The 26046-nt window shown below is 33.1% G+C and overlaps 2 protein-coding genes across 3 annotated transcripts; one reads left to right on the top strand and one right to left on the bottom strand.

Annotated features, from left to right (window-relative positions):
* Positions 1-18: 18 nt before the first annotated feature.
* On the top strand, positions 19-16123 carry LOC127739350 (3-oxo-5-alpha-steroid 4-dehydrogenase 1-like). Of its 2 annotated transcripts, none has more exons than XM_052251037.1 (5): positions 19-366; positions 12913-13082; positions 14152-14253; positions 15194-15344; positions 15863-16123. In XM_052251037.1, the coding sequence occupies exons 1-5, from the start codon at positions 47-49 to the stop codon at positions 15927-15929; spliced, it is 810 nt and encodes a 269-aa protein (XP_052106997.1). In that variant the 5' UTR covers positions 19-46; the 3' UTR covers positions 15930-16123. The 2 variants fall into 2 exon arrangements, with proteins under 2 accessions (XP_052106997.1, XP_052106998.1); XM_052251038.1 differs by lacking the exon at positions 19-366 and adding an exon at positions 409-495.
* Positions 16124-20260: 4137 nt separating this feature from the next.
* On the bottom strand, positions 20261-23612 carry LOC127739345 (E3 ubiquitin-protein ligase Midline-1-like). The gene has a single exon (XM_052251031.1). It carries the CDS (start codon positions 23578-23580, stop codon positions 21655-21657), a length of 1926 nt encoding a protein of 641 aa, XP_052106991.1. The 5' UTR covers positions 23581-23612; the 3' UTR covers positions 20261-21654.
* Positions 23613-26046: the final 2434 nt, after the last annotated feature.

Below are 26046 nucleotides of genomic sequence, written 5' to 3' on the forward strand. Positions count from 1 at the left end.
CGAAGTAGTCACGTGATAATTGAGTCCACTTTAGAAAACACTGATCATGGAAGTTATGTCATTACTGGATGTTTTGGTGTCTAAGATAATTTATACAGATTATGAAGTGTTACAATATATATCTTACGTGTATTTTGTTAGTTCTGCTTTTGTTCTTCTGTTGTTACAATTTTTAAGCGCACCGTATGGGCGTTATGCAAGATCTGGATGGGGATGTAAGCTGAACGCAAAAGTTGCCTGGTTTATTCAAGAACTTCCATCTTTCGCGGTTCCAGTGATTTTAATTTTTGCCACAGACACTTGGAAGTCAATATCTGTGTGTAGTAAAGTTACAATTGCCTGCTTTATTTTGCATTATTTTCAAAGGTAAGTGTGCACTCTTTTATTTTGAGGACAGAAAAGTGTATTATTTGTAAACAAAACCACGCTTATCTGGTTGTCAATACCTACACGTGTATATCGTACGATACAGACAAGTCTGACACCACCTTTTTAGTATGCTAAGTTTATCATTTTGTTTATGTATGACTTTATTTGAGGTTTTAAAACTGACCCTTTTCACCGCTACATTCACCTGTTAAAGATTAGTGTTTTATAGTGAAAGTAGAAATAGTCAAAAAAGAAAGTAACCCAATATTTACTTGTTTAGCCATACTGTTTGGTCATAGAGGGTCACTCAAACCTCAAAAACATTACCACTGCACCTAGACCACTTAAATATTACAATAAAATGGAGTTACAGGGGAAATTATGTGTTGGAACGTTAACCAGTACATCAGGTGTTTAATTTTTTCCTTAAATTATCAGATGTACATGTAGTTCCAGTATTTGATTATTTCCGAAACAAAATTTGACTAGAAACTTTGCAATATAGTGGTCAATGCATGCATATTACATTTAGGAGTCACATTTCCTGAGAAAGGCTGATGCGCTTTAATTTATACATGTTATAAAAGACTAAACTTTAGATTTACAGACACTTGGGGAATTCCTTTTTTCAATACAAATGTATATAAAGCGTACATGTATATATTTGCATCGGAAATAAACACATTTATTCTAAAACCAGTTGTTGGCATGACACGGGTTATGTTCTTCTCATATATTTTATGATGGTATGATACTAAACCCCTAACAGGAGGGATTGTGCTTGATTTTCATATGATGAAGACATAATCCTTCAATCAGTTTAATTGAGGTCTGGAGCTGGCATGTCAGTAACTGCTAGTAGTCCTTTGTTCATTTATGTATCATTGTCATTTCGCTTAGTTTCTTTTGTTACCTATTCTGACATCGGACTCGGACTTCTTTTAAACTGAGTTTTACTGTGCGTATTGCTATGTGTTTCTTTATTCTACATTGGCTAGAGGTATAGGGGGAGGGTTGAGATATCACAAAACATGTTTAACCCCGCCGCATTTTTGCGCCAGTCCCAAGTCAGGAGCCTCTGGCCTTTGTTAGTCTGATATGTTTTTAAATTTTAGTTCATTAATATGTTTTGGAGTTTAGTGTGACGTCCATTTTCACTGAACTAGTACACAATTTAATTAGGGGCCAGCTGAGGACCACCTCCATGACCTCTGGAGGCGGGATTTTCTCGCTGCGTTGAAGACCCTTTGGGGGCCTTCGGCTATTGTCTGCTCTTTGGTCGGGTTGTTGTCTCTTTGACATATTCCCCATTTCCATTCTCAATTTTATTTTATATATATATATATATAAACAAGTCTTAATTGAAAACAACGTTCAAACCTATGATTGCGTTGGATAAAAACCACAATTTTTATACGTGTGCATGCAAAACAAATTTATTGATAGAGAGGCCTAAATACAGCACAAACAACATTTTCCAAAAGACCAAAAAAGTGAAAAAGTATATTTTAACAAAATGCATTTGACTAACAGGTGGAACAACAGATGTTCTTAAACATGTTAAACCCTGCTGACAGCCATTGGCGATTGCCTAATAAACGGATCACAAGATGTTACAAAATGGATCTTTTAAAATTATTAATTTAATACCAAACAGAAAACAATAAACTTGCGGAAAAGATGGTATACCGCAAACAAAAGGTGCATATATATATTGTTCTTGTGTTTTAATTTTCTGTAGTAAATATTCCTGAATCTTTTAACTACATGTAATTTAATGTTTCTTGCTCTTATACATACAATTTTAAAAGAAGTTAAGAATAGTAATTTATATATGATGCCTCTCTATTCTTATTTTGCATATATCCATATGATTTTACAAGAACAATATTTTATATACGTTCCCCTCTATTCTTATTTTCCATTATTAGAAAATAAGAAATGAGGGGCCTCATATATAAACTAATGTGTTGTAAAATCATATGGATAATAGCAAGAACTCATTAAATCAGTGAAAATAAGTTAAAATATTCAAGAATATTTACTAAAAACAAAACACCCCAAAAATATATAGATAATCGTGGGTGTCCATTCTCCATGTTTCTGTGATTAAATTTTGATACGTCTGTCATACAGTTGAGATAATGCTTGAACATATACCGGTATACATTGTAAGTAACTATAATATCATGAACATCATTAAAGGACAGTTTCAGGTGTTATGAAGAAATACATATGGTCTCACTTGGTACATTTTTTTTTAATTTTTGGAGTGCTGGACAGTTTTTATAGCAGACTAAGTATGGGTTTTTCTCAGTTTTGAAGGCTGTACGGTTGCCTATAATTGCTTACATTCACTTCATTTGAGACTTTGGTGGATAGTTGTCTCATTGGCAATCATACCACATCTCATTATTTTTACAGTGTATTTGAGAACTAACTCTATATGTTACTGCAGTGTTTGATTATATATACATGAACAATGACCTTTCTTGTACATGTATAAGTACATATATTTACATGCTACTTGCATGCTCTCTATATTTGCAATTCAAAAGTTAATGTCAAAGCAGTTGTTTTTGTCATTTTTCATGGAAAATTTTATATTTTACCACCTTGCAAACAATTTTATTTAATGGGATAAAATGCCTTTACAGTTTAGACTTTTAACAAGCATGTTAAGGTTTGGTACCATTAAAACGTTTAAACCCGCTGCAATTGTTTGCACCTGTCCTAAGTCAGGAATCTGATGTTCAGTAGTTGTCATTTGTTGATGTGGTTCATAAGTGTTTCTCGTTTTTTATATAGATTAGACCGTTGGTTTTCCCGTTTGAATGGTTTTACACTAGTAATTTTTGGGGCCCTTTATAGCTTGCTGTTCGGTGTGAGCCAAGGCTCCGTGTTGAAGACCGTACTTTGACCTATAATGGTTTACTTTTACAAATTTTGACTTGGATGGAGAGTTGTCTCATTGGCACTCATACCACATCTTCTTATATCTATGTACCTTTCAATTATTTCAACACAAATTTCATTAGAAATTGTTATGGTTCCTTTATAAGCCAAATTATACCTACTGTAAACACACCACCTCTTTTAACAATACTTGACTTTTGCCCCAGTTTATATATTAACCTAAACTTTCATTAGGATATAACAACACCAACAAGCTTATGGTATCCTGAAAATGTACAAATGTATACTATTATATATAATGTGAGAAATATTTCAAATATTAGAAACAAAAAAAATGTTTAAAGTTTCTAAATGTATCATCTCCATAAAAATGTGAGCGGTAGTTTTGTTAATGAGTCTCCATTCCAGCAACATAACTTTACTACCAAAAATATATTATCATTCAACATGATTCGATGCTTGTATCCTACATGAACATTGTTGATTAGACTAAGTCCAAAAGCTTGTTTCAAAGAAATGTCTGGTGGACTTATATTCTCTATTCTCCCACTGGTGTATGATTCCCCCTTTTACCATTACTCATAATTTAGCCAAATTTAATCATTTTATGAATACTGTGACAAGAATTTCAACTTAAAGTCAATTGTTATTAAATCTTATAATATATACACCTTGATGGAAACTTAATAAAATAGATGATCTGGATTGGGGGGATGTCTTCATTACTGTATTCTTTAATAATTTTAGTTCAGTTTTGACAATTATTCTTTATTTTTGAATCATTATTCTTTATTCTGTAATCCCTATGCAGACCCTCATCTTTAATGATGCAACAAAGGAGTACAATTAATACAGTGTTTAGTCAGTGTCTATGCACAATTCAGACTCCTACTGAAGAGCTAAACTTGAGGTCACAATTTCTTACTATGTACATAATTATTTTTTTGATTATTGTTTTTTATGAGATTTAATTATGTATGAAATAAAACAAAAAGGTACTGGTATAAATAATCACTTAAAAAAGTAAAAAAACATACAGCATGCTTATTGAAAATCATGACAATTCTTTTTTTAAAACAGATAATCTTAAGTCTTCTTCAAAACAGGTACAAATATATTAGTCTAACGATGTAACCATTTAAAAATATACTACTAATAAAATTTCATAAATATGAAATAAAAGCATAAAATATAATGTTGAATAAAGTAAGGCACCAAAAAAAATCAATGTCTGAACAAATAAGAAAAGTACATACCCTTAGATTGTGAAATTATCTTGTAGACAATGTATAGTTACAGATAAGCAGAACTGTGTGATGCATAAAACACTTCGCACTGATTATCAGATAGAAGAAAGGAGAAAATTTGATATTAAATTTTTAGCAATCTTGAAAAAAAATATTGAAAAACTAAACAAGAAAACAATCATGTTTAATATGTGCAGTATGAGAAACTGATCTTGCATAAAAAGCTTGTATACATGTGTAAATCAATAACCAATGTCTATCAAATCAAGGTGGGTCATCAGATGATATATAAGATAAGATATCATGAGAACTGTTTCAATAGTAGGCAAGTGTTTTGGGTAAATCCTGCAACTGCTTTTAGAAACTACTTGAGTAATAGTTTATAGTTCTCGAAATGATGATTTTTGGGTAAAGAGTACATCAAGTGCAACCAGAACCCTTATGTCACTGGCTTCATAGCTTTATCTCTAAAGCCTCATCTCTACTTTTGTGAGTCTAAACAACATAGTGCACTGAGATGGTAAACATTCTGTACATCATATCCATGCCCATGTCCAGTAATTTCAGTAGTGATACATTATGCACTCAAATATTCAAGTAACAAAATGATATGTATTTCATGTATGCGTATAGTCATACTGGTCAAGAAAACTATATTAAAAATTACATTAGTAAACAGTACTGCATAGTATGTGAATTTAAGCAAGTTCAATTACTATTATGAACAAAGGAAGATAACGCCAGTTCAAAAGTAAAATCACAAAAACACCGATCTCCAAGGAAAATTCAAAACGGAAAGACCCTTATCAGACTGACATATAATATATTATATTGTATTAAATTTCTCTGCCCTTATCAAATGTGTTCCATTCGGCTTAATGCAATTCAATGTTAAATTCAAATTGCAAATTGAAAGCAATCTTTATCCTCAGTGGTCACAAGCACTTGACTCATGTTAGCAGATTAAAATTTTGTTAAAAAAAATTGCATTGTTACATTGTTTAACAAAATTTTAATCTGCTAACCGAGTCCCTGTGGACTCATTTTGTCTCTTTGACATGTTCGATGAAATAACTGGTAAAACAATCTTTTTATGCCCCCGCCGTAGCGGTGAGGCCATTAAGTTTTACCCTTGTCCGTCTGTACGGACGTACATACGTCCGTCCGTACGTCCCAAAATTGGTTTCCGTTCTCTAACTTGAGTTTGCCTCAACCAAATGTTATGAAACTTATACACAATGCTTATTACCACTAAACACAGATCAAGTTTGAATTTTGGTGGCGTCACGTTAACCGTTCTAGAGTTATGCTCCTTTATAAATGGAAAAATTGCAAAATTTTTAGTTTCTGTTCTCTAACTTAAGTTTGCCTCAACAAAATGTTATGAAACTTATACACACTGCTTATTACCACAAAACACAGATCGAGTTTGAATTTTGGTGGCGTCACTTTAACCGTTCTAGAGTTATGTCCCCTTATAAATGGAAAAATTGCAAAATTTTTATTTTCTTCTAAATATCAAGTAATTTTTAAAATTGGAGTTATCTTCCTTTGTCCATGATTATAGTTGAATCAACTACAATCAATGCTTTATACAATGCAATGTTTAATTTTGACTTCCACTGATAAAACACAGATCAAGTTGAATTTGGGTAGTGTCACTTTAACCATTATTGAGTAATGCCCCTTTATAAATCGAAAGATTGCAAAATTTTTAGTTTCCATTCTGTAACTTAAGTTTGCCCCAACCAAACATTATGAAACCTATACACAATATTCATTACCACAAAACTAAGATCAAGTACAAATTTTTTGTTTCCGTTTTCTAACTTTAGTTTGCCTCAACCAAATGTTATGAGACTTACACACAATGCTTATTACCACAAAACTCAGATCAAATTCAAATTTGGGTAGCGTCACTTTTACCTTTCTTCAGGTATGTCCCTTTATAACTATATGATATGCAAGCGGGGGCACTATCCACATTTATTAAATGTTGAACTATTTTTATATCTCATTTACGAAATTTTAATTCTGCAAAAAATGAAAGTAAAAGCATGCAATGCCTTTATAACGATGCTTTTTGTTTTATATAATCAGAGACATACATGTATATACAAATGTATATTTATGGTTTTACACTAGTAATTTTTTGGGGCCCTTTATAGCTTGCTGTTCGGTGTGAGCCAAGGCTCTGTGTTGAAGACCGTACTTTGACCTATAATGAATAATGCTAGGATGAAATTTGAAAAAAGGAGTTTTGAGTAAAAAAAAGGCAGGATGAGCAACTTGGCAAAAAAAAAAAGGCAGGATGACAATTTACGTAAAAAAAGTCAGGATAAACTAATAAAAAAAAGGCAGGACCGAATAGAGCGACAAATAAAAAAGGGAGGACAGAGATTACAACTAAAAAAAAATGCAGGACCAAATTTTTCATCCTAGCCCCCCCCCATAAAATTCAAATGGTAGCTCCCTTAGGGTGTTGTGAAATGATACATTTGTAATAATGGACAAAAAAAACATATGACCCTGTTAAACAACGGCCACAACCCATCAAAATCGACCATTCAGATCAGAATTTATATACCCCATATAATATTGGAGAATGTTTTGAATTAAGGAGATGAGGTATGAATATTGACACTAAGTCTATTAAATAATTTGAGAATGAATGCATATAATGTAATTTTAATATTTTATTGTGCATTCACAATATATATTGTTGTTGGCTCTGATTCTGACCAATGCTAATATACTAAATATACATTTACATGTACACTGTGATGTTTATTGTTTTAATTATCAATTCCCTTTATGGGCCCTGTAATTTGGGAAATAAAAATATTCTATTCTATATTCTATACCCCATATACATGTACATTAAATTTTTTTATGAAAATGTTGATCTGACACTGTTCACTTGCAATAATTATAATGTATTTCGAGAAATATCGATATAGGTTATTATAAAAGCCATCATATTTGTGGATTGTGTAGGGGGACATATTTGTGGATTGTGTAGGGGGAGTGTTCAATTGATATTGATAATTTATTCAGGAGTATAAAAAATACCGATCAAACACTTCCAAGAATTTTATAGGATAATGTGGCCTAGCTAATTTTCTTAACTCATATTTTTTTCACAGAACGGTAAAACTGGTATTAAACTACTTCTACTTCCAATGGACCATGAGAGACTGGAACGATCAAGATCTTCCTCCTACTCTCGTCCTGAACATGCATAAAATATTTGCCACTGGACGTTTAGCAACCAACAACCAATCAATCAATCAATCTCCTTCCTACAAAGTCGGCGTCAAAATTGAAGACGATTCAAACGTTTGCAAAACGATGGGTTCCGAATGTGTACCAAGAGAGGCGAAAGATACCAGAGGGACATTCAAAGTCATAAGTCGAAAATAAACTGACAACGCCATGGCAAAAATGGAAAAGACCAACAGACAAATAATAGTACACAAAACACAACAAAGAAAACTAAAGACTTAGCAACACAAACCACACCAAGAACTGGGGGAGATCTCAGGTGCTCCTGAAATGTAAGCAGATCCTGCTCCACATGTGGTACCCGTCGTGTTGCTCATGTTGGCACATACCCGGTAATAAGTCTTAATTCGGTAGGTCACATTCGGGAAAAGGGGACGGGATTGTAGTTACAACATTAGGAACATATCCGCTATTATCTGTGAGGCTCCTCGTTGGGGTGTCCAAGTAATCACATAATCACATTTTTTATGCCAATCTAATCACATAATCATTAATTATTTTATTAAACAAGATAAGCAAATAATCAAAAATACAGTCCTAGATTATCGAATAATCAAATTATGATGAAATATATGTTCTGGTAATCAAATAATCACTATAAAAACGGCCAAGTAATCACGTAATCAAAAACCCCACGAGGAGGCTCATCTGTGTTAACTGAGTTAAGGCATATAATAGAGAATGGAAACGGGGAATGCGTCAAAGGCATAGAATAGAGAAAACGGTGAAAGAGTCAAAGGCATAGAATAGAGAATGGAAACGGGGAATGAGTCAAAGGCATAGAATAGAGAATGGAAACGGGGAAAGTGTCAAAGGCATAGAATAGAGAATGGAAACGGGGAAAGTGTCAAAGGCATAGAATAGAGAATGGAAACGGGGAAAGTGTCAAAGAGACAACAACCCGACCAAAAAGAAGAAAAAAGCGCAAGGCCACCAACGGGTCTTCAACTCAACGAGAAAATATCGCACCCGATGCGGGCTTCATCTGGCCCCTATAGTATACCGAGCGTATTGGTTGTCACGGGTCATTTTTTTGACAGAAGAAAAAATGTCACGGGTCATTATTTGAGAGAAGAAAAAAACTGTTGACTATAGAGAATGTGACAGTAAACTGATAATATAAGCCAACTTACAAGGTCGAGTGACTCGACAGTCTGTAACAATGGGCTTGCGCTCATGTCGTAAGAAGCACTGATATTGGACATGTTTTAATTAGTTTATTACAGACGATCGAAGATCTTGTTGATAACGTTATCGGTATTTAGAGTGAGTTTCTTTGAATGTTTTTTTTTTAATTTCGTAAAAAATGACGAAAATTAGATCAGGCCCCTTCGAATACCCTTTTTTTTGGGGGGGGGGGGGGAGAAACCTGGTAACATCCAATTTCAATATCCTAATCCCGTGTAAATGTTAAGTTACACAATTGACCTCCATTCAAATTATTCAATTCCTGGTGTATTTCTAACATTCAACGTGAAACAAAACATTTGTTTGAAGTATAAACTAACAGACAAAGAGACCTTACAGTCATATGAAACTTCATATAAAAAAAAAGTTGAACATGTTTTATATACTTGAATGGCTAAGTTTTACTATGAAACAAGTGTGCGTGAACTTTCTTATAAAAGATAATCCTTTGTATTATCAAAATTTCATAAATGTATACTGGAATTGAATTAGTGTCTTCCCGTACACTAATTCGCCGATATTTTCCCGTATGCAGTGATCTTAACTACGAGACCTCTCGTTAGAACTTCGGCCACCACACAGCGCAAGTGTGATGGGAAAAACGTTACTGCGAAAGAATGTAAACAAAAGTGCTCTGGAAGGTATATAGTAATAACAAATTCTTAATGAAATAAATTGAATACAACAAATCATTTAACAACTGTTAAGCAAAAGTTTAATTAACAAATGGAAACGCATGGAAAATATTAAAAAAAATATGACTCTTTTAATTCACTTATTTGTCACGTTTTGCATGTGCTCTGCCACGTTGATTGTTTATCAATGCCACGATCCAGTAAACTTCGGCAACAAACTCAAAACTTAAAGTTAATTAGCTTACGATCAACAATCACTGAAAGAAATATTATCGGTCGATAATATAATTTGGTATAGATTCGTAATAAATATAAATAAAGAGCTGTGCCATGAGCGCATGATACGCCCATCGCTTTTTCAAAGAATAAAGTTTCATAACTCCTCAATGTCATATCAGAAATTTATAAAAAAAAAACTAAAGGGAGGCTATTTTAATAGATATAAAACAGTCACCAAAGTTTAATGAAAACTGTTCAAAGCACTTTTGAGATCTTTTCCGCACACTGGAAAATCTCCCCTTTTTTATGAATGAAATCCATAACTCGGAAATGTAAAGCCTAAAACTTAGAAAAACCGAGAGGGAGCTTACATCAATAGATATAAACAATTCACCAAAGTTTCACGAACACCACGCAAAGCATTTTTGAGTTGTTGTCCGAAAACTGGAAAATCCCCCCTTTTCAATGAATAAAACCCCTTTACTCGAAAACGTTAAATTTAAAAATTTATAAAAAATCGGAAGAGAGCTCACGTCAATAGAATTAAAAGGGCGTATAAACACGTACATACAGGACTTAGTTAAGTATACATGTATATAGATATAAGAAGATGTGGTATGAGTGCCAATGAGACAACTCTCCATCCAAGTCAAAATTTATAAAAGTAAACCATTATAGGTCACAGTTCGGTCTTCAACACGGAGCCTTGGCTCACACCGAACAGTAAGCTATAAAGGGCCCCAAAAAATTACTAGTGTAAAACCATTCAAACGGGAAAACCAACGGTCTAATCTATATAAAAAACGAGAAACGAGAAACACTTATGAACCACATCAACAAACGACAACTACTGAACATCAGATTCCTGACTTAGGACAGGTGCAAACAAATGCAGCGGGTTTAAACGTTTTAATGGTACCAAACCTTCACCCTTTTTCTGAAACAATAGTGTAACATCACAACATGTATATGCATGCATTGGTTTACTAATTACGATAACATTAAATTACAAGTCTAGTTTCATATGACTTTAACCTTAATATTTATAAAAATATTAAACAAATATTTCAGATTAAAGTTATACGTATGCCTCCAAATGTGAATTCAGAAAGCTGTTAAGAAAATTTGTAAGAAGTCACCACACGCATTGTGAAATATCAGGATTATTTGATATTTTTTTATAAATAAAAATACACAATTTATATATTTAACTGATAAAGACAGAATGACATAATCTCAATCCTAGATCATACATTCGGAAATTTAAGTTTGGATCCTTTTTGAAACAGTCTTCAGAACTGAGGACAGGGTACTCTGGAAATATTTATTTATAAATATTGTATTATAATATTGTTTTTGTTTGTGTCTAATCACATGCTTAAGTTTTAATGTAATGACAATACAGTTTTGAATTAAATAAATCGATAAATATACATGTATATGAATGGTTTTACACTAGTAATTTTTGGGGCCCTTTATAGCTTACTGTTCGGTGTGAGCCAAGGCTCCGTGTTGAAGACCGTACTTTGACCTATAATGGTTTAATTTTATAAATTTTGACTTGGATGGAGAGTTGTCTTATTGGCACTCATACCACATCTTCTTATATCTATACAATGCAATTGAAGGAAAATTACCTTATTTTGATATCTCCAAATCATACAAATAGACACACGCAGACCATTTTAGTTATTCCATATGAATAGTTATGCAGAGAATAATCACTACAAAGTCACTTGCGAATTCTGATTTGACTTGCAAATTTTATTTTACAACAACACGCCCACTTGTAAAATAAATTTTCAAATTCCCATATGTACTATTCTTAAAAGTTTCACAACGCCCACTTGCAAGTCATCTTGTATAAGTAACTCCAAATTCCTAAATATGTAGTAAATGGCAAGTATATCTTAACCGAGATGGATTTGATTCCAAAACACTAGGATATAATTCCATTCTTCTACTAAACTGAACATGACCATGAAAACAATGATAAACACCTCTGAACGTCACAAAATGTTACAACATATTTTGTTTTTCTTCATCTTGAGGACTTGTACCCTTTATCAAAGTGTTACTATGATAACACTGTTGGTATTTGATATTAGACTAGACAGTTTAAGATAACCGACATCCTTGAATTATGAATATATACTATAGCAGTGGATGAACAATTGTTGTTGACCGGGCAAGGACACACATATGGCAGATATCATAGCAGAGATATGGCATGATTAAAGATTTAAGACTGTGACTTTTTTAAAGCATATAATATCCGATTGGATTAGAGATGTGAACTCTTAATTTTGTTCTAACTCTGAGACACATGTACTATCAGCGGATACAAAAGTTTTAACCATCTTATAACCCCCTCACCCCTAACCCCCCTCCCCCCGCTATATTTCGAATCTATTTTTTTTTCAAAATGCACACCAATATTTATACGTTTTTTATCAATGCACGGTATTTTTTTCACATCCTTATACGAACTAATCCAAAATAAATGTACCCAGTTACAGTGGACATGTTCTCAAAAATGTCATTATTTTCCAGCTGTTCCAGTTGAAAACATACTTTCGGTTTATCTTTCTAGCTTGCACTCTTTAAAAACTTGCATAATAGTTATTGTTTTTTCCCCGTATCCTACCTGAAGATACATGAACTGTTTGTCACTGGATGGTTTACCATAGCAAACAACAATCATTGATTAAAACACCACTTTCTTACGAAGTTATTTGATTTATTGTATATGTGGAATTTATCGTAGTTTTAAAACCTGATTCAGTCTTTCCTATTTTTGTTGTCTTTTATATTACTATCCTCAAGAGCTAATTGCTTCTTAAACAGATAAATAAATTTGACTCCTCTTCTCTCTGTTGTGATCAGTTTTGCCCCTTGCCAAAACCAAGATAATGGTGTCGTCTTTAAAATTCCACCATTTTTACTAATTTTACCCTTGTTTTTTTATTATCTCAGAAACTGTAAAACACATGCATCAGAAAAGAAGATAATTTCAAATCGTATTAAATACAAAAATAAAACTTTCTTTTCAGAACTTTTATTTTCTCGTTCCTGATCAGAGGAGGAAAACCAACACCATTTGTAACATTTGCAATGGCTTTTTTATTCTGTGTAGTCAATGGTTATTTACAAGGAGGATATCTTCTCTTTCACGCCCCACGAGATGACCACAAATGTGTTACATCACCACAGTTTATTACAGGTAAGTCGTTTTCTGTCACGCTCGGTCATTATTTGGATACCTGTTGACTCACGAACACAGTAGGAAAGTAACTGACAGTAGGAAAGTAACTGTTCTTGCAACGAAGGTATAAAAATCCGAACTTTTTTTCGTCGTTAACAATATTGATAAAATGTTATTTTGGAACTTATATTATATACTTTAGACATTTTCCGTTTCCATTCTCTATTCTTTTTAACAAATTATCTTTAAAACTGGAACACAAAGATTGACCTTGGTATAGAAATGTGGACATCAGTTCTACCTTTCCTGTCAGGAAGTGCGCTTTTTGCTTAAGTTGGCCATTTATTTGAATGTGCGGATGTATAAATCCGTAAACTCGTCTGGTCGGAATGGGGACATTAAATCCGATGCCTCCTTTAGAGAGAATACAATGATCTGTGCAAGTTGAAGGTGTCAGTATGTGGCCTTTTGCAAGGCAAGATTGCTGCCCTTCATCCAACATGCTTTCAGTTTCCATTGTCAGTCGAATTCGTGCCCTTCATTCCGATCGACGCATTTTAGCACGTTAGGCTTTTGATCGCTTAACAATAAACCAAACTAATGTTATGCAAACTTCTAATAATCTGTTATTCTCTTCGTTTTGGTTTATTTTGAGGAAAGTTATAGCATTATATGATAATTGCGATTTTATTTTCATTTTGTTTCAGTTTTTCTGTTAACTAGATTTTTTTTCAAATGATTCCATATACTAGTATTCAAAAGAGATCTTGAGGTGAACTTGACATTGAAGAGTTTTGAGTTTTGAAGAAAAAATGAAAATAACATTTCGTGCTTTCGAAGTACTTTTTAAGGATTTATCTTCTTCAGGAATGCTTAAGCCAAACATTTGAAAATCAGAGATGCATAAATAATATATACGACGAAAAGGAACATAAGAGATAAGCCATAATAATCTAAGGTCAACTTTGCCTGATGCAGTTGGAACCTTAGTTTATTAGAAGTCTCTCAGTTCAAAGTGCATGTCTGGCCATCGTTATGCTAAGACGATTTATTTTAATTATCATTATCAGTATTCTTATTTTCTTAGGTTTAATCATGTTTTTCACTGGTATGGTAATAAACATTCATTCTGACCATGTTTTGAGAAATTTGAGGAAACCAGGTGAAACTGGATACAAGATACCTCGTGGTAAGTTATTGACATTTTGATTTCAGCCATGTTGCTTTTGTTACTGTTTTGAATGCACAGCGTTTAGAAATATAAATGTAAATCATTACCATGTTTACTGATTATATTGATGAGCATATTGTACTTTTCTCAACCCATTCCCACGATCAAATTGAACGACTTCCTGTCTTCCATTATTAACTGAATGATGATGGTGATTAAATGACAAATGCCCTATCTGGCTACACGAAGCTCAATTGACACACTGCCAGGCAATAGTATGACACATCACTGCTGATCTATATTAACAACAAAACAATTTAAAACAGTATTTAATGGGTACTGTATTTGTCAATTTATTAGCACATGCAAACGAATAAGAAACTTGAGGTTATAATTTTTCGTTTCTCTTTCCTGTTTAAATTGAACACTTTTTGACCAATCAGCTGCACTAATGAGCAAATCATTCACATAAAATGTGGCTGGACCTTTGTCTTTATTTAATGATAGTCTATGTATGATTTATAAAAGTTCATGAATATTTAAAACATCTACTCTATATAACCGAATAATAAGAAATGTTAAATAAAGGAAACTCGTAGAATTTTATTTTCAAATAAATAAGAAGATGTGGTATTAATGCCAATAAGACAACTCTCCATCCAAGTCACAATGTATAAAAATTAAACAATTTTAGGTCAAAGTACGGTTCAGCACATATTGTTAAATACAAATGTTTAGTTTTATCCGAAGCTTCTGTTATATCTGTTTAAATTGAAAACTTTGTTCCACTCAGCTGCCATGATGCATAGCTTAAATTTCCCAAACAGTTAAAAATCGTCCAATTGTAACATGCACGCAAAAATGTTCTGTGTAATTTCCGGTGCTTCAGATTTCTTGTTTTAAGCCGAGCGGCTATGTTTCATATTTTTTTATGCTAATATACAAATCTGTATTACAGGTGGCATATTCAACTACATCTCAGGTGCTAATTTCTTTGGTGAGATTCTAGAATGGTGGGGATTCTTTGTTTTATGTCCCTCATTACCAAGTTTAGCTTTTGCTGTTTTTACCACTTGTAATATAGGTCCACGTGCTTTACAACATCACAGGTATAGTATAATACTAAAGAAATAATCACATTTTCAGGAGTTCATTGGAGTGTAAAGGGACAATTTAACCCACACCCAAATTTTGAAAAAAAAAAACAAAAAACCTAGTAAAGTAAGTTTTCGTTTGTGAGTGATCATAAATGGCCCAGTTTGCACATCAATAATTCTGCAAAAAAGATTATACAATTTATAATTGTTTTAACTTATTTTTTTGCAATAACTCGATTGTAAATAATGTATCTTCAACGGAATGTTAGTCGTCATATTGTTGTCTACATACTTTATGGATATCTGTGATAATATGTCCAAGATAAAACAAAAACAACAAAAAACCCCAACAAAACCACCAAAAACCACCAGTCTCTTTTAGATACAAATACACACACTTAATCGTTATCATTTTATAATATGCGTCTGTTTTTCATTACACATCCCACCAATTGGTTATTTGATTGAAAAATAAACCAAATTTGCCTAAGGGACATATTAATTTTAATATATAACCTATCTTTTTGCAGATGGTACCTACAAAAATTTGAAGATTACCCAAGGAACAGAAAAGCTGTTATACCATTTATTCTGTAGAAAAAGGAACTGCAGATTAAGAATTAATATTACTTAGGAACGTGAAATACTGACACTCTAAAATATCGTTTAACACATTGATCTCATAATACTATAATTAGATAATGGTGCATGTTTTGTTGTGTTGTTTTGTTCTGTAGTGATGCAGTTTCATTTCTTACATCAATTCACAATAAACTACAGACTCATTTTAACTTATTTTTATCAGTTACAAGGACGGATACATCGTACCTTGTAAAAAAAAAACTCTGATTCAAACAAAAAATTCTATGAAACTGATATTATCAAGATGGTTGATTCTTGATCGACTCTTTATTTGTTCGGAGGTCACGATTTTTCGTTGATTTTTCAACAAATAATCGTCATTCCCACGGGACCCAACTGTGCTACTGTTCTTGCTGAATTGTTCCTTATTCATACGAGGCTGCCTTCATACAGTAGCTTCTGGGCAAGAATTAAAAGAAGCTAGCATGATCATTTTACTTCACTTTTCACTAATGAATGTTGTCTTCCCATTAAATGATTCAATGTTTGGTGACTTATGATGAACGCATCTATCAAAACGAACTTGAAATACAGGAAACAATAGGTACATTTAATTATAAGTCTGCTTCATATCGTGACTTACATCTAGAAATTGACAATGAAGGTAGGTTAAGAAAAAAAATTTGATTTCAACCGTTTAATTATAAACTTTCAATTTGTATGTAGCAATATTTCAGCAGAGCTTGCATATGGAGTATATTTCAAGTTGATAAGATACTGCAGAGCTTGCATTTCCAATCATGATTTCCGTGATATAGTTTTGCTACTCACAAGGAAGCTATTAAACCAAGAGTTGTATGACCGTTATGGAATAAAATTGAGAATGGAAATGGGGAATATGTCAAAGAGACATTCAATAACCCGACCAAAGAGCAGACAACAGCCGAAGGCTACCAATGGGTTTTCAATGGAGCGAGAAAATCCCGCACCCCTAGGTGGGCCTCAGCTGGCCCCTAAATAAAAATTTGTACTAGTTCAGTGAAAATGGACGTCATATTAAACTCCAAAATATATAAATGAACTAAAATTTAAAAACATACAAGACTAACAAAGGCCAGATTACGACGGTAATGCTCCAATTGTCATAACCACAATCCCGTCCTCTTTTCCTCAAATGTGAGCTATCGAATTAGACTGGTTACCGGGGTTAAACTTGAATGAACTTGAACACGAGGGGTGGCACGTGTGGAGTTGGATCTCCTTACCCTTTCAAAGTAACTGAGATCACTTCCGGTTTTGGGCGTAGCGTTGTCAGTTAATTTTCGACATGAGTTTAAATGTCCCTTTGGTATCTCGCCTATCATAATTTATAAATATGACCATATCAATGCTATTCGTGCCAACACAGAAGTGCTGCCTACTGTGCTGGTTGTACCCCCAGGGAGAATCCTCACCAACAGTGGTTGTAAAAACGCTAATTAAATATACCAGGGTTATAATTTGGTACGTCAGACGGGCGGCTCGTCTACAAAAAGTAAAATCACAAAAATACTGAACTCCGAGGAATATTCAAAAGGGAAAGTCCCAAATCAAATGGCAAAATCAAAATCTCAAACACATTAAACGAATGGATATCACCTGTCACATTCCTGACTTGGCACAGACATTTTCTTAAAGGAGCACTAGCTGTCAAATGCATGTTCACCGATTTGACTCGCATTCTCATATTAGATTTATAACATACTTAAACGTATATCCAAATTACAATGTTTATATCGGGTTATGTGACCATCGGCAATATTCGGAAGTCATCTCGATAGTTAATTAAAATACACACGAAATTCTGATATATATTATCGAGTACATGCTTTCTTAACTGTTTATTTCAGACTTATTGTAATTCGGATATGCGTTTTATTATGTTATAAATCAAGTATGAGAATTTGAGTCAAATCGGTGAACATGAATTTGACAGCTAGTGCTTCTTTAAGTAGAAAATGGTGGATCAAACCTGGGTTTACAGCTAGTCAAACCTCTCACATGTATGAGAGTCGCATACAATTCTATTATATTGACAACGATGTATGAACAAAACAAACAGACAAAATAGGTAAAAATTGTCAAAAATATGGGTACAACAGTCAACATTGTGTCATAATCTTAATCACTATGAAAACAAAGGCACATAGACAAAGCACATTAGCAAAAATGAAAGACAAGAATACAAAAAATTACCATAGCACAATAACACAATGACGGGATGTATCAGTACAGATCCACGCTATGTAACAAAGAAACACAAAAGGCATATAGACAAAGCACATTAGCAAAAATGAAAGACACGAATACACAAATTTTACCATAGAACAAAAACACAATGACGGGATGTATAAGTACAGAGCCACGTCAAATGGATATCATCAAAAACAGACTAAACAGTAAAAGTAATATTCATAAAGACAAATAAAAGAATATTATAACACGTTATTAAGATGATACACAACGTCAGTACCAAGAATCTATACTTCAAGACCATCGTGTATTATTTGTGAAGACAAGTTGATACGGAATATTTATCAACAAGCTCTTGGTACCTTCCGATTAACATTTTTAGAAAAAGGACGAGACGTTCTTTGACATACCCCTGGTTCATCAACTTTCTGCTCAGACACTGCTGACGTCTTACAAAGTCTAAGTAGGAGCTGCAAGCTCTTGAATACCGAATAAGTTGGGAAATGTATATCCAATATAAAATTGAGAATGGAAATGGGGAATATGTCAAAGAGACAACAACCCGACCAAAGAGCAGACAACAGCCGAAGGCCACCAATGGGTCTTCATACCTGGTTTGTGTTGTCTTTTGTTTATCTATGTATTGTTTTGTGAACGTCGTCGTTTTTCGCATTCTGCCATGGTGTCGTAGTTTTTCTTCAACTTCTGAATTCAGAATGATCACTTCGCATCATATGCCTAAGTTTCTGTGAAGTTCCAAAGATTTGTGTTGAAAACAAAAATTGGGAGGTGTTTTCACACTGATAGTTGATAATTACCAAATTACTAATAAAATTGAGAATGGAAATGGGGTATATGTCAAAGAGACAACAACCCGACCAAAGAGCAGACAACAGCCGAAGGCCACCAATGGGTCTTCAATGCAGCAAGAAAATCCCGCACCCGGAGGTGGTCCTCAGTCGGCCCCTAACTAAAATTGTGTGCTAGTTCAGTGAAAATGGACGTCACACTAAACTCCAAAACATATAAATGAACTAAAAAACATACTAGACTAACAAAGGCCAGAGGCTCCTGACTTGGGACAGGCGCAAAAATGCGGCGGGGTTAAACATGTTTTGTTAGATCTCAACCCTCCCCCTATACCTCTAGCCAATGTAGAATAAAGAAACACATAGCAATACGCACAGTAAAACTCAGTTTAAAAGAAGTCCGAGTCCTATGTCAGAATAGGTAACAAAAGAAACTAAGCAAAATGACAATGATACATACATGAACAAAGGACTACTAGCAGTTACTAACATGCCAGCTCCAGACCTCAATTAAACTGATTGAAAGATTATGTCTTCATCATATGAAAATCAAGTACAATCCCTCCCGTTAGGGGTTTAGTATCATACCATCATAAAATATATGAGAAGAACATAACCCGTATCATGCCAACAACTGGTGCAGATGAAATTGGTATATTGCTACTTAGGTGGGGAAAATTGATATTTTCAAAATTAAAATCGTCTCGTTTGTCAAAGATTCTTGTACTGAGATGACCGTGTATGTCAAATTCGAGGTATGAGTCTAAAAATGAGGCGGAGGAAGCCGTGTCTGTTGTTTCTTTAATTTCTAGTTCGGGGGGGATATATAAGAACCCAATCAGAAAAGTTTGGATTGTTAATGGAAAGAACATCATCAATATATCTGAATGTGAAATTAAATGACCTGGCTTCTTTGATCTTTTTGTTTTTGATAAGTGTCTAAAGGAACTCCGATTCATATGAAAATAAGAATAGGTCGTTCCCATAGGAATGCCGACAATTTGTTGGAAAAAGTCTACCTCCAAATTCCACAAATATGTTGTCAATAGGAAACTCCAGCATACTGATCACTTTTTCCTCTGTAAAGCATGGTTACCTTTTTGTTCACTATTAACAAAATATGACGTTTGGTATCCCAAAGTAACAAATTTATCGCGTATGCTACCATTTTTATGTTGAAAAGCAGTGTGGATTATTTCTTTTAGACGAAAAGAAGACATATGTGACCCGCCATGACATTTCCAGGCTTATTGCGGTAATATAATTGCAAGGACACATGTTATCCTGTATATAATAAGTTTAAAATAAAATCAAGTAATTTTATTGGAACATAGACTACCAAAAATTAGATCATTAATATATAAAAAGCGACATACACCATAACATGCTTAAGGCACTATTAAATTTAGTCTGTAATAATTCAGATTGTAAAGATTGACATTCGATATTATTTTTCTATAATGACAGAAAAAAATGTATATAAATAAAAGTAAGTTTAAACATACTTCAATGTATAAAATTTTGCACAAATTCTTATATCATGTTTATTTTTGATTGATTCTATTCGTCGTTTAGATATAGCTACAAACATTCAATTAATTGCTATTAAAATAAAGTTAATAAATTAAGAAAATATGCTACTAGAATTCAATAAACGAACTGTACACTTGGAACATATTTACAAAAAAAAATATAGCATGTTTAATTTGCATGTTCTACGTAGCATATATTGATTCAATATTAACATTTGCTTATAACAGATCAACAGAATCCAAATCTCTGCAGTATAAGATTATTTGATTGAATACAGTTATCAAATACAAATTCATCAAAGATATTAATTTATAATTTACTTTGATATGCATGTACATTTATTTTGTCTGAAAATAACGATTTTTTTTAATGCAAGACATTCAGCTGTAAGCTTTTTGATAACTGCTTGATGTAATGAAAATGTATAAGATAATTTGAAAACGTTGTCAAAATACTCTTATCCAGGCTAAGTCTAAAGCATGTTCATAATCAAAGAAATAACCCTATAACTTTATGATAACTCCACATATCACAACTGATTTATTATTAAGTAATACTGAATCCAGATTAAACTTCACACACTCAATTAACATGTATTTTAAATACAAACATTCAATCTCTCATTGATAAATAACTCGTTTGCTGAAAACAGTGCGGTTGTATTTCAATGTGAATATAATTCATTAATGTATAGTGCGAGATGTTCCTTCCTCAAGTGCCTTTGCTTCATTGTCGGACGTTTCTCTATTTTTTTTGCACAAATACTGGTTTTAATTTCTGTTCCACCAAAAGGGAACTGAGCGCCTAATGTTATTTATTTTCTATCTGTTCGTTAGCAGTTTATTGTGTACATTTGGCGACTTCGATATATCCGATCTGGAAAACATTTTTGAAGACAAATGTCCCGCTAGCAACGGTCCTTGCAAGCATGAATTGATAGAGGCACGAGTAGTCAATGTAGTTAAAGAACCTATTTTTGAATTTGCCAACAGTAAAAGAAGACACTGCCTTCTGAAATTTTTGGCTAAACAACGGGAAGAATCGGATTTTCTGTGTTAGTCCACAAGTTCAATGAAAATAAAGCACGTGTGTTCAAAACATACATGTTGATCCGGGTAAACAGAAACGCCTTTACATCCATTTAATTAGTATATTTAATGTAAGAATTAGAGATATGAGTATATTTGTACAGAGTTTCCACTTTCCTGTACCCAAATATTTCCAACAGAATCTCTTGTGATGTTAATTGGTTTTGATATTTCCTGGACGAAAACGTCATGTAAATATTGACCACTGGAATTAAACAGACAAATTTTGCTCATATTATAATCAGCTATGAATATATTTCCATAAGGATCTTGGCATATGCCTCTAAAGTCTGAACCTATGTTTTCATGAAAGTTGCACATCTTAAAGTTTCTGTCAAGTGTGATTACTTTATCTTTACATGTCAATACGAATTGGTTTGAAATGGTATCAGTTATCCTGAAGGGTACAGTGGTAATAAGATTAGCAAGTGTTTGTTCAGCGCGGATGGTTTTAACTGTTGTTTCATTTACAGCGACAGGCCATTCTGTATTAATATTCATCTCGTAAAAACATTTAGTATTAACAGAATACCAAACAATATGGTTGTTTTGTAGCAAGGAACATGTTACGTTCCTGAACTTAGTAAATGTAACAATTGTCTCGTCATGTCTCCTTTTTTTAGATATGCTTATTTTCTTGAAACTTTCATCACACTTTACCCAAAGATGTGTTTGTGTCACCCGTAGTATTTGCTTGATATCAATATCTCTTTGAACCTCATAAACTGGATCTAAACTATATGCGGAATAAAGAATTAAACGATGTTCCGGGTTCCATGAATTTCCAACAAGTATCCACGTCTTATCGTCAGAGACACCAAATAAGCTTTGTATATTGTTGATACTAAAAAACCTGACCCTCGTTAATTCAGTAACGTCCACGATAGCTGGTAGTGAATAATTGCAAGAATCTAATGCACCAATTATGTTAGGGTGGTCCCCCCTCTTTATCAGGCCAAAACATTTTTCGATATATTTGTGTTCAATTTGATGACCAAAGCAGAAATGTGGGGCAAAAACATTTAACTGATTGCCCTGTGTAGCAGAATTATTTAAAGTTTGGTAAAGGCATGTATACTCATTCAGTAATTTTCCATCGCAACTTCGGTTTACTATGTCGGCAGTGCTCCTCAGCAAGCAATGCAAGGACAACTTCTTTGTTTCAAGTTCATCTTGAAAATTATTAATCGACTTTATATCTTGTTTCTGTATTTCCTCAAGTTTTTGCAAATTTGTATCTGCTAAAACGTCAATTATTTTGCACACAGTTTCTTTCGATCTCATTGCCTGTGTTTTAATTTCTTCTTTCCATTGTCTACATAGTTTATAATAGTTATTTTCTGCTATATTCGACATTTCTTTTTCTTGGTCTATTCCAGTTATCTTCGATTTTATTGTGCCAATAGCCGATCGCAAAAGGTCTCTCCTTCTCTGAGCTTGAAAGATAATTGGCTCACTTTTGTGAAATGTGTGACTCTGTGTAATGCATTCCTTACAAATTGCTCTATTACAAGGTACACAGTACAGAGAAAGTTCCTCACTGTGCGTTTCACACGTGAAATTTTCAATGTTTTTTGCTGCTAGTGATTGAATTTTAGTACATTCAATTTCTATTTTTTCAGTTTTGTGAGTCTTAAATAATTTGTGCTTAAGATGATATGCAGAACATTCAAAACACATCTTACTGTTGCAATCGATACAACTAGAAACTGCGACCTTGTCATTGTCACACATCTGACATATAATCATAACGTTTGTATCTGGCGGAGTTTCCTCTTCCACGTACGGATAAAGCGTTAAACCATCAACACCATTTTCTGGAAATACTTGCACTGCCCTACATAACGGACAAATCAATGTCTCTTTACCTTTGGCCAATTTAGTAACACACGGTGTGCAAAATATGTGAAAGCAGTTCAGTAAAACGGGTTTGGTAAAAGCTGAAAGACAAATTCCGCACTTAACAATATCACTTTCTTTATTACTGGTTGGGCATTCAGCCATTTTGTTATCCCTGTTATGAATAAAACTGTTCCTGTTATGACGTAATCCACACACGATATATCAAGGTCGATAAGAGGTATCTATATTTCCACCTAAAAATAGAACACAGGTAAAAATGAATTTGATCATCAAAAAGTGATACTATTGTAGAGATATGAATTATACAGTGATAATTTAGTATATAGAAACAAGATTAACTTTATGTATTGTCAATTTATCATTGTACTTTTTGGGGTATGAATATATGTGTAAAGCATACAGTTGTCAAAATGGCAGATTTCCATTTGGAAAGATGATTCAAATTTTGCAATTTTTGTGAAGCAAGAAGTTGTTTTAAACACTCCCGGACTAATAATTGTTGACACGTGACTCACTAAATCAATTAGTTTAAAGTAACAGGATGATAAATCTCCCCTCTTAGGCAGTCAATGGGCCCCTCTTATGAAAATTTCTGGATCCGCCACTGATTACCATGGAAAATTCATACACATGTCATCGTCTTTATAATAATTCCTGATATTTAATTTTATTATTAATCTTAAGTCAAGTCGATCTTTAATTTAACGTTATATGATTTATTCTATCTCATGTGACACGCAACCTGCACTCAAACCCCAGTCGGTAGATTTTGAAGAAAAATTACACTTATCTATAACAACTTTATGCTATTGTAAAGTGTTGTTGTCAGACTAATTGCCATGTTAAATTTTGTACAGTTCAATATAAGATTATACGATTTATTTTTCTTTAAAAAAACATGGACAGGGCATATAAAAAATTGCAGAAATAATTTCGTGCGCCCGAATCGCTTTTAGATATGCCTTTACCAGGAACGCTCAAACCATAACATATGAAAGTCAATGATATAATATACATAAAAACATAAGGAGCCATATAACCAAAAGGCACATGGAAATATGAGTCAAAACACGCAGCGTTCTTCATTGGATATTTCATATTCTAATAGTATGAAGAATACATCAACCTAAATATAAATGTTGTTTTCTAACGATGATAATAAACATGATTAACCAAATCAAACAAGAAGATGAAGATAATGAAAACAACTAGAACATTCCGAAATGTTGTGCCTAATACGGCTAATTCAATTTGTGCATGGAGTAGGTGTAGGTCGGTTCAATTATTGTTATAGATAAAAAAAATATATATGTTAATCATCGTTTTTATATTTTCTAACATGTATGCGAATGATTTTTTTTGGTCAGGATCAGTCATCAAAATTGAAACAGGGTGCTTCTATATTTCTACTTTTTTAATGAATGGACATGCTGACAACTTGCTTAACAAAGGTGCAACCTATCTAAATCAAAGTTTTCATTGGTACGGGTTAAAATGAGATTGAAATATTGACTTGTAAGCAAATAATTCCAACGGTGGTTCTTGCATATTTTGACAAAATTAAACCGAAGTGACTGCTTATAGCGAAGCATAATTGTTTTCATATTCCACTCTTCAAATGTTTGAACCCAAAACAATCTAGTTTCATTTATTTAGGTATTAATCGAAGCTTGTGTCCTTTTAATGATCATACATGGGGAAAATGTATTTTTCAATACATGTTTGACATACGGTTATCTATCATTGTCAGATATTTCCATTAGTACACTTTAACGAAATCTCTTATTTCTCCATGAATGAAAAAGATGAACTATCAATATAGAGTATTATCGCTGAATTATAGGTACTGGTACTTTATAACAAATGTAAGGCAATATTTTCTACGTATTGATTTAATGCGTTTTAGTTGCGAATATTTTGATTATTTGAAATGTATATGGTATAAAAAATTCTTCCTTCAATTATAATTGTCTCCATCTTAAATTAAAAAAAAAACATTACACATTATATTTCAGTGATAAAAAAGGAGGCAATTACTTTATTCACATACACATACAATTTTCTCATGGCACTGAATTTTTTATACCTTAAATTGGATTCATTATACAGAGTATGCGTGTCATTATCATACATTTTAAGATCAGAACAACATGTTCATTTAACACTTCTTCTCCAGTAAAGCGCCCAACGTCCGTGTAATAAATGATAAATCATGAATTGCAGCAAAACTTATAAATAGACAACATGGAGCATCCTAATAGTTTATACTATCCACCATATAAATTTCAGCATGTAATATTCTATGTTTTATTAGTAATGATCGAGAAAGTTGAGATGAAAAAATGTCACAAACATTTGCCGTCATTTTATTTCCTTTGATGTCGTTTTCTGAACGTGTGATTTTTGTCGAGTGTGCGACTTTTGTTGCAGAAAGCTCGACATAGGAATAGTGATCCGGCGGCGTTATCCAACTTCTAAAAAGCTTAATATGTTAGGAGGTGAAAGACCTGGATGCTTTATCTTCATACTTTGTATATAGATGCTTTATGTTACGAAGTTTCTGTCTGTCACTTGGCCATTGTCCTTGACCTCATTTTCATGGTTCTA

The sequence above is a fragment of the Mytilus californianus genome, unplaced genomic scaffold, assembly GCF_021869535.1.
Source record: "Mytilus californianus isolate M0D057914Y unplaced genomic scaffold, xbMytCali1.0.p SCAF_4, whole genome shotgun sequence".
Taxonomy (NCBI): Eukaryota; Metazoa; Mollusca; class Bivalvia; order Mytilida; family Mytilidae; genus Mytilus; species Mytilus californianus.